Below are 12,630 nucleotides of genomic sequence, written 5' to 3'. Positions count from 1 at the left end.
ACGGGAGTAGGGAGTGACATGCACGTGTGCGTGCAACTGGCGCGTCCGAGTGCGGCGTACGGGGCGGTGGCCTCTCCTCGCAACGTACGGAGTACGTCAGTCGTCCAACTCGAGGCTACTCATTACTGACACGTCTCCCGCTGTTGTCACGGGCGCACAGCTGTCGGATATTTTGCAGTGCAATCCTACTCTGTGGCATTCGCTCGCCTTGGTCTAATGCGATGCGATGCACCTACCTCACGGCGCTCCGCCGGCTTCCGGCAAGTCTGTTGGTTGACCATGGCATCGACGCCTGCGTCTGTCAATGTTGAGCCTGCGCCCCTGGACCTGACAAGCGTCGGTCTCCAAGTTCCAAGCCCAAACCCAAAACCCCCCTACCCCCTACCCCCTAACCCCTACCCAACCCTCCGCCTGCCATCCGCCCGCCCGTCCGCCCCAGGCTGCGCTGCGCAGCAATGTCAAGGCTGTGCCGGTCTCAAATCTCGCTTCATGTTTCCGGCGATTAGCATCAGCATCAACATCAGCAATCAGCATCAGCATTGGGGTCAGCACTGGCATCATCAGCATCAGCATCATCAGCATTGGAATTGGCATCGGCATCGGCATCGACATCAACATCGGCATTGGCACCAGCATCTGCCAAGCTGCACCGACGGCAACGCTTCTTCTTTTCTTGCATGGCCGTTGCATCGTCCATCGCCCATTGCCCCCCCGCCCCGTCTTACAATACCAGACCAGAGAGACTAGTTAGTCTCTGGCCCGCCGGGCTCCCAACGTCGGCCTCCCTTTCGTCTTTTCCTGGTCGCTGCCCTTTTGTCCCTCGATCTTTCGACATCGTTTGGAACACAGTCCGCCGTGCCACCAGGCGCATCAGCACCAGGTTCTCGGGGCCACAGACTTGAGAATGACGAGGCCGTCAATTATCCGCGCCGGTATGTTTTGCATCCAGTATCTGTCTGCCTGGTCACCCGGTCTTTTTCCTACCCACCGTCTGCGCCATGCCATGGACCGCGGACCATGGACCGTGGTCCTTCGTTCTCCCCTCACCCCTGGTCGTCGTCGTCGTCGTCGTCGCGGCCGCCTCTCTCGTTTTCAGCCCGGGAGGTGTTTACTCGCGACTGCACATGCCGGGCTGCTTCAGGTTGTCCGGGCTGTCCATGCTACTCGTGCTGTTCATGCTGCTCAGGCTGTTCTGCGACGGAGCAGTGCATTCCAGCCACCTGCGCAGCTTGCCCGATCTTCCCACCGTAGACGCAGATCCGAATTTTTATTTTTGTTTTGCCGCGCCGTGTGCTGTCTCCTCTGAACGGCCAGCGCTTGCCTGCCCGTCTGCCCGCCCGTCTGCCCTGCACAAAGGCCTCGACTCTTGCTGACCTTGCCTTGCTTGCTGTCGCATCCGACAGACACGCTCGATCTTCAGGATCACGTTGCGCCGTCGGCGAAGGACCACCATCCCAGCCACCCTCACGTCTCCGGTACGCCTCCTGGCGCTCCGGGCTTGTCAATTGCTCCTCACCAGGCCGAGACCCTTCGCGAGGTCGCTCTCGAGACCGCCGTCGCCGAGGCCCGTAGCCCAAGCGTGTCCTCGGTCAACGGCAAAGCCGACCACGACACCAGCCAACTGCTCCGACAGCACGACGCCGACGACCATTCAGCTGTGGCCACCCACGACGTCGCCGCAGGTGGCCTGGGTATTGAAATGTATCACGGCCATCAGCAAGATGCCTTGGCCATTGCGCAGAATGGAGGCCTCACCCCGGCCGACGAAGATGACCTTGACGGCGACGGCGACGATCTAGATGACGACCTAATGGATAAGATTTCCAGTTCTCCCTCTATAGAAGACGGTGCGTTGAACCCTGTTAAAACCCCAGCGGCTTGGCCGCGGCGTGACTCTTCTCTCGCATCATTGCCCCGACAAATGGAGATTGCGAACAACCCCCCCGAAATGGTTGAGCCAGTAGCTGCAGGCTGCGTCAATCTCGAGCAAGCTTTTCCCGCTCCTGAGACAAGTGTATCACCGCACAGCAAACCCGAGTCTGTTGCTGAGTGGCAACATCGGTCGGATTCTCGACGGCAATACGCAGGCTCAAGCTTTGGCCGAGGTCGGGGTCAGGATCGTGACGAAAAATGCGAGAGTCTCACAGAGCTTGAAGTCGGTCGTCTCAATAGAGCTACAAGTCAGGAAGCGGATTGCCCTCCTTGTGCCATCGCAGACTGGCCTGGCCATTCGGCGCGTCTCACCAAGGCTTAGAGTCCCCTGCTCATGCGTGCTGGACCGGATCCCGTCTTGGAGGCACACACCTGCGACTGCTGTCGATCTGACGATACTCTCGCATTCCCTTTCCACCACGGCTCTCGTCGCTCCAAGTGCGCTAGCTTCAATGACGATTCCGATGCCCCATTTGTCCTGACTGGTTCGCAATGCCTGTCCGAAATGGAGAGCTCGGGAGATGGCCACGTATATTCCATTCATTCACAACCCGATCATGTTGGCTTTTTTGAACCTTGCGGCGAGGGCGAATGCTTACTTGAAGCAGAGGATATCGACTTTGAATTTGTTTATGCTCTTCACACCTTCGTCGCAACCGTGGAAGGCCAAGCCAATGCCACTAAAGGCGACACTATGGTACTGTTGGATGACAGCAACAGTTACTGGTGGCTGGTGCGAGTGGTCAAGGACAGCAGCATCGGTAAGAATACACAGACACGCACGTGCACACGCTTTTGTCGGTAGTCGTTGCTGATATGCAGTGTGTAGGCTATCTTCCTGCTGAGCACATAGAGACGCCCACTGAACGACTAGCACGGTTAAACAAACATAGAAACATTGATGTATGGGCAAATTCAAACACCAGCAATGGTGACGCCAGAAACTAAACTGACCAATTTTAGCTTTCTGCAACTATGCTGGGCGATCAGGCGCAAAACAAAAAGAGTACCTTCATAGCCATGCGAAGGAGGCGAAAAACTGTAACATTTGCTGATCCAACATATGTTGATTATTCCGACTTCGACTATTCCACAGACGATGAAGATGTTGAAGACTTGTTCGGCTCTCAAGCGAATACACAGCACCAAAAAGAACAACAAGAAGAAGAACAAAAGCAACACAAACAGAGACAGCAAGTCAAGCAAAACGGCACTGAAGACGTCATTGCAGATGAGACTGCAAAGGTTGAGCCTCTTAAATCTCGGCCATCAAAGGAGGAATTAGTTGCGACGGAATCCTCAAAGGACGCACAGGCAGATGATGACGATCCCAGGACCAGCGAGGACTCAATCGACGAAAAGCCTGAGGGTCCCAGTCGATCGAGAAATGGCACAGTCAGGAATACCGACTCGTTCTTCAAGGATGAGAGCGTAGAAACCAAGAAGATCACCCTGACGCCGAATCTCCTGCGTGACGATAATACACCAAGACCATCCAACGACTCAACCACCAAGGATGCTAGGTCAGGATCAAGCTTGGACAAGATGGATCGTGAGCTTGTTTCCGACAAGGAAAAGAAGAAGATGAAGGAGAGGAAAGAGAAGGACAAGAAGTCTGGCGGCCTTCGCGGATTCTTCTCAAGAAAGGACAAAAGGAAGACTTCTGAGGATGATGATGAGTCGTTCGGCAAGCGATCCATGGACATCATGTCGGAATCACAAGGCAGCGAAGAGCGTTCCTTTGAGGAACGATTATCACCGGACCGCACAACATCTCACAGGCAAACTTCCAAGGTCCAAGTGTCTGTGTCTAACAACACGGCATCAGGAGCCGGTGCGAAGTCCGTTGAGCTTTCGTCATATCTTGCTGAAGGCAGAACGAACGATGTTTCAAACGTGCCGCCAGCTTCTATGCGGCTTGTCGACCCTGACACGAATGAGGCCCAAGACGTGCCAGTAAACCAGACACCGACTCGGGCTGCTTCTAGGGAACGGTCAGCCTCATCGGCTGGTCAAAAAGAGGAAAAATCAGTCATGTCTAAACTTGTGCCTTCCCGCAGCGCCAGCAGTGGTGCTGACCTCAAACCGCAGAAGACGGTCAAGGCCAAGACGCGCATGGCACTTGATACGTCTGACAGCTCCGAGCTCGAAGAGCCTCGCACGGAGCGATCGGTTGCTGCGTCCGCTGCGCCCGCGGAACAGGAACATGGAGATGGGATTGATCAGCGGCCCACAAGACCTCGCGTCGACAGCGCTCAAGTCCACTCGACGGCCAGAGCTGTTCTTGCTCAGCAAAGTCCAATAGATCAAAATCCTGAGAGAAATGGGTCCTCGCTGCCAGTTCATGCATCCAATCCGCCTCCACTCGTGGCCGATACTTCGTCGCCGGAGGATAACTCGCCCGAAGTCTCGCCATCACCAGAGCTTGCAGAGACTGTTGACAAGCTTGCCAGGGAGGGTAGCTCCGTCAGCAGTGCAAAGGAAGGGACATGGGATGACACAAAGCTTCGGGCCTTCTTTGATGAGAGTGATCATATTCGTGACCTACTGGCGGTCGTATATGATAAGACGAATGTTGAGCCGGCAGGACTAGACCATCCTGTCGTCGGCGGCCTCTTCCGAGAGCAAAATGCTAAATTGGCAGAAATCACAACGGTGAGCAACAGCCTGTTCCAAAACTAGACGAGAATTGGCAAAACTAATAGCTGGGGTGCGTAGCAACTTGACAACATGCTTGGAGATTGGCTTGCCAGAAAGCAGCGTCTTCGCGGCACCATTTAGAGTCTTTGCGCCGGGCGTTTGAATCGACCACTTTCCGCAGACAGGAGGCCGGTCATGCCATGATTGACACTCCCTGCCTTCCTTTGTTCCATCATTTGCATTCGCACGAGATATTAAAGCTATCAACAATGCAACGACTTGCTTCTTTGGCATATTAGCATTTTGGCTGGGAAGACCAAATCCACACACGTCTTTCATCAGTCACTACGGCGTCTGGGTCAGAACTGATTTGCGTTGAAAAGCGGTTTAAGTAGCACATTGAAATGCACGCGGGACGGTGTCATTGACATCTCTAGGTCCAGTTTTCCGGATCTCTACTGCCTGTTTTTTTTTTTTTTTTTTTTTTTTTGGCTTCCCATCTTGGTTTGCTCTGGATGTTTTGTCGGGATATTAAAGAAGGATAAAAATGCCGATATGAGAACTTGAACACTGTACGCACAAAAGGACCCATCACGGAAGATTATGCCATGCAGAGCGACTGGCCTATGCTTGATATCACCCTTTTCTTCTTCTTACGTCTTCTTTTGTCTTTTACGCATGGAGTTGATTGGCCCTCCATCTTCCATTTCTGAAAGGTCAGGTCTGCGTTGCAGGCTGCGGTTTTGATCTGCAATAACCCTCGGCTCCTGAACTAGAGACGAAGGGCTTGGACCGAACGACACTGGCCTACTCATCATTTTCTTTTCTTCTGGGTTTGATCTTTAGATGCGCATTCATTCTTGGATGGTAATCTGCAAAGAAGTAGTGCAGACAGACTTTGAAAGGCTGCCACGGGGGAGGGGGGGAGAAGGAATATGTATCAGTGACCCGTGAGGCTGTAGAGGACTACACCTGCGTTAGACGGGGACATTTATCATCGTCATGTGCAGGAGACGGGGTTGTACCATATTGTATAGTGTAACTTCATATGTGCAGAGGGTTGCAAATACGAAGGACGATGAATACTCGCAATGGACTGTGCGTCAGCTCAACTGAGACTCTTGCACGTCATTTGTCGGCATTGAAGCCCAATGGGGCGTGGCTTTGAAGTTTCACCATGGCGTGTCACCTTGTGAAGCGGTCAGGATGTAGGCACGTACGTAGGCAGGTACTATTGACTGACACAAAACGACTCGGAACGGAGCAATGGAGCAAAAGGCCAACACACTGCGCTTCAATGGCCATGGGGCTGAGTGTCCAGCCTGTTCCTGCGTAGATGAGACAAAACGAACAGGTGTATATCGCACGGCCGATCTTGGGTCTCAAGCCGCAAAGAATCGTCGCTACACCAATGCATCAAGTTTTTGTTCGTTTCGTTTCTTGTTCCCCCGTCCCGCTCTCTGCCCACGAGCAAAAACATATCGTGTAAAACAGCGAGGTTAAGCATGCACAAGGGGTAAAAAAAGACAGAGGCGGCAGAGAGAGGCAAAGAGAGGGCCAACGCCGCCTTTCCGTCCGCGAGCTAGCGTCAAAGCGTCCGCCGCGACTTGTTCACTCTTCACAAGACCAATCGGTCGAGAGGACGGGCGAGCTGGGTCTCGACATGTGTTTTTTATTTCCTTCTTGTCTGGGTGGAGGAAAAAAACCAAAAGGCAAGACTCGATGATGAAAACCGCCAGTCCGATGCAATCCGTGAAAGTGGCCCCCGAAACGATTCGTTTCCCTTCCTCGCCCTACCGAAAAACTCAAACTCTTTACACCTCGGTGGTGACCTTTGCCTTGGCATTCGTGACCTTGACTCCTAGCTGTTTGGCGCGGGCGATGATGTCGATTCGCTTTCGGGACGAGACGGCGCTGGCGATCCTGCAAGGGGGGGGGCTCGGTTAGCGAGGTGTTCTCCTCCTCTCTGAGTACGTGGAGAGCGTGAGCGTTGGCACGACGTACTCGGCGGCGTAGGTTCGGTTGTGCATCATGAGCAGCTCGAGGTCCTTGACGTTGTTGACCAGGAACGACTTGTGGCCGGATGGCATCATGTAGCGCGTCTTCTTGTTGGATCCGAAACCGACCTGCGATTCCCGATTCGTCAGCATCTGCTCTTGCCCTGGCGCGAACCGACCTCGCTCGTGCCACGGATCCTTCAACCACCCCCTCGGACGTGTATAGCGAGCGTGCAAGAGGACCTCCGTGGAGGGGGGATTCATCATGATTCCTCCCGGCTCTCGACACTTCCAGCGTGGTTGGGGGGGTTTGTTTTGAAGAGGGACACGGCTCGCCGCGGGGAGGGTACTCGGAACATACGGAGGGCATGGCCATGGTTCCACGGAAGCGTCTTCGGACACGGTTGTCAATGCCCTTGGGCTTGCGCCAGCTGGCATTGAGGCACTTGAACCGGTCACTCTGGTGGCGGTTGAAGCGCGTGGTGCCTGGTGTCAAATCGCCAAGTCAGCACTTGTACACGATGCTCGGGAGATGGCAAGTCTCGGGCTGCCGTCTCCGCATCTCGATCCCCCCTCCCGTCTTCGCAACGGCTCGACGACTGGTAAAGTTGACCCTTTGGACACGACACGTACGCTTCTTCACGATGGGGACGTGCTTCTTGGCGGATACCATCTTGACGGCGGCAAAAGGTCAGCACGGCAATAGTCTTGTAGAGGCGTCGGCTCTACGTGAGGGCATGCGAGCCTACCTTGACGGCGGATGCTCCTGGTCTCAGACGATGGGCTGTAAAGGTTGGCCGGCGTGATGTTCAACTCGGGGCGGAATTTTTGGCGGATGCCACCACAGTCGGACGCCAATTCGAAGGGCTTAGGGCTGCCGGTCACGTGGGGGGATGGTTTTTGTTTTCCCCTTCGTCTCCTGCGCTTGATTTTGTGTGGCGGTCGCTCGTCTAATTTGCACCACGCCAAGCCCACGGGAGAAAAATCCCAGCGGGCCCCTGCACGGCCAAAAGCAGACTAGCGTCTCGTCGAGGGCTCAAACCCTTTCTGTGCGAAAAACTTGGGCCGCCTACCGAGTGAGACCGGCCAGCAACTCCATCACGTCCCGCCCGATCGATCACTCGCAACGCTCACTCGCAACACCCAGACAACCCAGCAATCATGTCTTCGACGACACAGAGCGTGCAATGCTTCGGCAAGAAGAAGACGGCCACCGCCGTCGCCCACTGCAAGGTTCGTTGGAGCGACGCAACCGCACCCCTACCCGCCCTCTGGGCTCGAGAATTCAGTCTCGTCATCCCACGACCGAAACGAGGGACAGGATCCAGACTGACATGCTGTGCTCTCCCTCCCCGATATAGGCTGGCCGTGGTCTGGTTAAGGTCAACGGGCGCCCCCTGGGCCTGGTGCAGCCCGAGATCCTGCGCTTCAAGGTACGATGACACAGATTCACCATTGGCCCCAATCACAATTGGGAACAAGCACACAGAGTCCTCCCATCCCGTCTAGAATCGAGGAAAAATGAGGCCCGGAAACGAAATCGCCCCTCCCCCCGTGGCGCTTCTGGCCCTCCTTGCCCTCCAACTCCCGAAGCAAAGACCCACGAGACGCGGTGCCGACTACATGTGCCCTGCAGATTCGTCAGGACGCAACTCCAGCTTTGCAGAGGCACCCCGAAGTGCCTAGCGCGGGGGGTTCCGAGCGAGCTGCCGTCGTTTCCCCTTGTCTTTTCCCATCTCGCAGCGTCTACATACACTACCCCTCATTTCATCTCTTGGGAGGAGCATCTTGGATCTCGGCATCTTTGCTAATGACGGCGGCCCCCGTGGCGGCAAACAGGTCTACGAGCCCCTCCTCGTCGTCGGCCTCGACAAGTTCGCCAACGTCGACATCCGCGTCCGCGTGACCGGCGGCGGCCACACGTCGCAGGTCTACGCCATCCGCCAGGCGATTGCCAAGTCCCTCATCGCCTACTACCAGAAGTACGTCGACGAGCACTCCAAGAACATGCTCAAGCAGGCCCTCGTCCAGTTCGATCGCACCCTACTCGTCGCCGACAACCGCCGCTGCGAGCCCAAGAAGTTTGGTGGTCCCGGTGCCAGAGCCCGCTTCCAGAAGTCCTACCGATAAAGGCGTTGCATGGATCCCCGGGAGGGGGTGGAGAGGAGGCAAGGAAGGAAGGAGGGAAGGATGGGGGGGGATGACAGAAATGCGAGGCTCTTGTTTGGTTTCGACGATTGGCCGGGACGCGACGGACCGAAGACTCTTTGTTTCGCTGATGGTTTGTGGCGCGGCAGCATGGTACTCTTTTTTTTTTTTAGAACCAAAAAGGACGAGCATACTGGGTTTTGCCAGCACCTTACCAGCGTGACAGGAGTGGGAGTTTGTTTTGGTCGTAGAGGCGGTTGCGGGAAAGGGGGGGGGAGACAGCCAGCCATATCTGGCATGTGGACAGGAAGAAGCGCCAAGTCATGGACTGACAAAACAGACAAGATGGGTCGGAGTCTCATGTCCCTCCGGCACGGGGGCTAGGATGTTTCCCATTGGCATTTGCAGGGACTTGGTCTGGGCGCAATGTAAAAGGGTCTGACAGGCAATTGAAATACTCCAACGTTGACGTACCATGACACCCGGACAGACGGACAGACACATACATGGCCGGGTCGGACGGTGCCCAGTGAATGCATGTGCACGCCGCTGCCACTCGCTGCATCCCATTCGACCGCCGCGCCTTGAGAATCGAGCATCGACAGCGGAAGATGACACAATTTGTCCAGGCCGCGTACCGCCGTGGACACTGCACTATTAATACTACCACATGTATCTTTGCCCTCACATGGCATCGGACAATCTGAAGGGAACGACAAAAGACACGTCAGTCAGCCGGCTAGCTTGGGTAATGATATTGAAACCAGAGAGTGCATCATGTATATGCGAAGTACACCTCCCCTAATATGTCGGAAACCTTGACTGTGGTGTAGCGCCCCGTCGTCTTGGTGGCACCACAAGCAAGTCAACAAGTTAGATGCTCCCTTGCGCCTGTTTCGCCGCTCCTCACGGCCAAGTGGCCCGTAGTGCATACATGATGCGTGTTGGTTTAAACGAAACCTACAACGCCAAGAGGTGTGATCCAAGACCTCCCCCTGTGGTGGAAAAAAAAAAAACCATCGTGTCAATCCAAGCAGATGACCGTTGCCTGAGTGGTAAAGAATCCCTTTACTCCATGGTGTGTTTTGCAGAAACAGCATTTCCAACTCCTCCACCTGCTCCCGTAATTTGCGCCATGGTATCTTTCAATCCGGACGAGTGATTGGTGCACCGACTACACACACGCACAAAAAAAGAAAAGAAAAGAAAAGAAAAAAGGAAAGGAAAGGAAAGGAAAGGAAAGGAAAGGAAAGGAAAGGAAAGGAAAGGAAAGGAAAGGAAAGGAAAGGAAAGGAAAGGAAAGGAAAGGAAAGGAAAGGAAAGGAAAGGAAAGGAAAGGAAAGGAAAGGAAAGGAAAGGAAAGGAAAGGAAAGGAAAGGAAAGGAAAGGAAAGGAAAGGAAAGGAAAGGAAAGGAAAGGAAAGGAAAGGAAAGGAAAGGAAAGGAAAGGAAAGGAAAGGAAAGGAAAGGAAAGGAAAGGAAAGGAAAGGAAAGGAAAGGAAAGGAAAGGAAAGGAAAGGAAAGGAAAGGAAAGGAAAGGAAAGGAAAGGAAAGGAAAGGAAAGGAAAGGAAAGGAAAGGAAAGGAAAGGAAAGGAAAGGAAAGGAAAGGAAAGGAAAGGAAAGGAAAGGAAAGGAAAGGAAAGGAAAGGAAAGGAAAGGAAAGGAAAGGAAAGGAAAGGAAAGGAAAGGAAAGGAAAGGAAAGGAAAGGAAAGGAAAGGAAAGGAAAGGAAGGGAAGAAGGACAGGAGAGCAAAGCAAAGGAAACATGGGCCCACTTCTTGTGCGTTTGACAGTCACAACACAGAAGAAGCTGGGGCTTCGGAAGGTCTCTTTCGAGCAAGGTGGCGAGACACTTGAGGTGTCGAAATATACCTTGCCGTGTTGGTTGTCTAGGAAGACCACGAAATCAAGCCTCGCTCACGGCCATCCTCGTCAAGCTCAACAAGCTCGGGTGCCCATTCGCCACGCTCGTCCTCAGCCTCCAAGTCAGTCAGCTCCAGTTCTACTTGTTCTCCATCTTCCATCATGACAACGCCCTTTCTGAGGTAGTCGCCGCTAAGATCCCACCCTAGGTCGGTCAAGACGGCCTCTAGCCTGGAAAAGGCCGTGCTGACGGAGAGATGGTCTGATGTAACAACGTTCTCGTCGTCTGAGAGGAACTCCTCCATGCGGCGTTTGTAAACGATGAGGCCGATGCGAAGCTCTCGACACCTGGACTCGGTGTTGTCAAGAACGGAGCTCTCCATCCATTGACTGCTGTATGTGATTTGCGCGGCGACGGTGCGCCACATGGAAGCCACAAGCAAGGGCTGCTCCTGCAGCAGGAGATGGGACTTGACGAGGAGTTTGAGTAGCATGAACCACCATTGCTCGAGGCTGGCGTCGTTCCCAAGGTGGACTCCCACAATGAATGAAAACTGAAACTCCCCAACGAGGTCTTCATAAGCCAGGTTCTTGTCAGGGTCTTCGATCTGGGACATGAGATAGACGCTGGGGTCCATGGCCTCCTGTGTGCGCTCAGCCCCAAGAGACTCGATCGAGAAGAGCCTGGTTGTCGTTTCAAAAGTAAAGTTCAGCTCTCGCCGTTGGAGATTCTTATTTGGCACGGCTCGCTCCAGTTCAACCTCGGGAGAGAACTGAAGGGCGCCCTGAGCACGATCAAGGGTATGCACGATCCAGCCACCCACCTGGGGTCCGGTGATTCTGTTCAAGATTGTCGCATTGACATGAGTGGTCAACTGGGCCCAGATGCTGCGGTTGCTCTCCATCTGGGACACGGATAGCCGGCCTGGACCCTGAGCGAGGCGCGACGGGTCGGGATATGGAATAAGCTGAGCATGAATGTTCGGCATGTTCTCGGCGCTGTTGCGAGACTCTGAGCGGGTAGCCTCGGTCAGCACCTCGTTGTACGAGTCCCATTGCACAACGTGAACATGGTCCTGGGATTCCGAGCCGAGAAGCCAGACTCCGGCGCGCGCAGCAACACCACTTGGGTGAGCAACCCAGAAGAAGTGCGGCCCAGGTGGGATATCCCTCACACCGGCAAAGTTGTGCGCCGTGAAGGAAACGCTGTCGTAGGCAACGAGGAAGACTTCTGGGAGATCGAGGATGACGGCTACGTCGCCCCCTCCCATTTGATGGGCCTGAGGATCCGCGCATCTTTTGGTCGGGCTCGCAGAAGAAGTGTCGCGACTGGGAAGGTGGTTTCCGACCAGACCATAGGCACTTTCCGCAGGGAAGTCTAGAGGAGGAGGAGGAGGAAGAGGAGAAGAAGCTTCTTCATGGCTGCCGGCCGTAATCATCTGTTCGGATATGCGAGGAGACCATTCCGGTCTCAGGACGCGCAGGGTTCCAAAGGGGTGGACGCCGAGAACGTCGACGGATTCGTGTGATTTGGTAGAGTGTGCACCAGCGGATTTTGTCGAGTTGGATTTCCGAATGCCTCTGGGCGTCGTTGAGGCAGAGGCGCCCTTGGCGTCCATGTTGAAGGGATTGGCCGCAACGTCGCATCCAAGTCGAAGCGAGGGTCGCGGCAAGCAAGAGTCGAGGGAGGGGTGGTGATAAACCTGCCGTTGCCGTTGCCGGGCCTTGGCCACAGGGTCCTAATTGTGTGACGGAAGATGCGATCTCCTTGCGATTCTGCCACGGTAGCAGCGGTGATGGATGATGGGATGGATACTGGAAAAGGTTCTGATATGAAGGGTATGTGGAGATGTCACTGCTGGCCAGACGTGGGGGGAAGAAAAAAAGGAAAAAAAAGAGAAAGAAAGAAGGAGGATGTGGTAGCAGCACTAGTGGTAATCACCTACCTAAACTAACTACTTAAGTACCTGGTACCCAAGGTAGGAAGGAACCAACCTAGGTAGGTACCCGAGTCAAATTTGGTGACGGTGCTTTGGCTTGGCCGGGGGGG

At 54.5% G+C, this 12,630-nt stretch overlaps 5 protein-coding genes across 5 annotated transcripts; 3 read left to right on the top strand and 2 right to left on the bottom strand.

Annotated features, from left to right (window-relative positions):
* Positions 1-904: 904 nt before the first annotated feature.
* On the top strand, positions 905-2,254 carry MAM_00177 (SH3 domain containing protein; the record flags this gene model as incomplete). The annotated part of the gene is made up of 3 exons (XM_040818977.1): positions 905-1,247; positions 1,404-1,847; positions 1,875-2,254. The coding sequence occupies 3 exons, from the start codon at positions 905-907 to the stop codon at positions 2,252-2,254; spliced, it is 1,167 nt and encodes a 388-aa protein (XP_040682241.1).
* A 12-nt stretch (positions 2,255-2,266) lies between these two features.
* MAM_00176 (SH3 domain containing protein) lies at positions 2,267-4,614 on the top strand (the record flags this gene model as incomplete). The annotated part of the gene is made up of 3 exons (XM_040818976.1): positions 2,267-2,693; positions 2,738-2,835; positions 2,896-4,614. The coding sequence occupies 3 exons, from the start codon at positions 2,267-2,269 to the stop codon at positions 4,612-4,614; spliced, it is 2,244 nt and encodes a 747-aa protein (XP_040682240.1).
* Positions 4,615-6,386: 1,772 nt separating this feature from the next.
* MAM_00175 (60S ribosomal protein L32) lies at positions 6,387-7,242 on the bottom strand (the record flags this gene model as incomplete). Its single annotated transcript, XM_040818975.1, has 4 exons — positions 6,387-6,495; positions 6,577-6,698; positions 6,931-7,055; positions 7,203-7,242. 4 exons carry the CDS (start codon positions 7,240-7,242, stop codon positions 6,387-6,389), a joined length of 396 nt encoding a protein of 131 aa, XP_040682239.1.
* A 488-nt stretch (positions 7,243-7,730) lies between these two features.
* Positions 7,731-8,699, top strand: MAM_00174 (30S ribosomal protein S9; the record flags this gene model as incomplete). Its single annotated transcript, XM_040818974.1, has 3 exons — positions 7,731-7,802; positions 7,931-8,002; positions 8,313-8,699. The coding sequence occupies 3 exons, from the start codon at positions 7,731-7,733 to the stop codon at positions 8,697-8,699; spliced, it is 531 nt and encodes a 176-aa protein (XP_040682238.1).
* Positions 8,700-10,606: 1,907 nt separating this feature from the next.
* MAM_00173 (AAR2 domain containing protein) lies at positions 10,607-12,199 on the bottom strand (the record flags this gene model as incomplete). The annotated part of the gene is made up of 1 exon (XM_040818973.1): positions 10,607-12,199. One exon carries the CDS (start codon positions 12,197-12,199, stop codon positions 10,607-10,609), a length of 1,593 nt encoding a protein of 530 aa, XP_040682237.1.
* Between the last annotated feature and the right edge of the window lie 431 nt (positions 12,200-12,630).

The sequence above is a fragment of the Metarhizium album genome, assembly GCF_000804445.1.
Source record: "Metarhizium album ARSEF 1941 chromosome Unknown scaffold_1, whole genome shotgun sequence".
In the NCBI taxonomy this organism is placed as follows: domain Eukaryota; kingdom Fungi; phylum Ascomycota; class Sordariomycetes; order Hypocreales; family Clavicipitaceae; genus Metarhizium; species Metarhizium album.
This window is presented reverse-complemented; position numbering and strand designations above follow the sequence as displayed.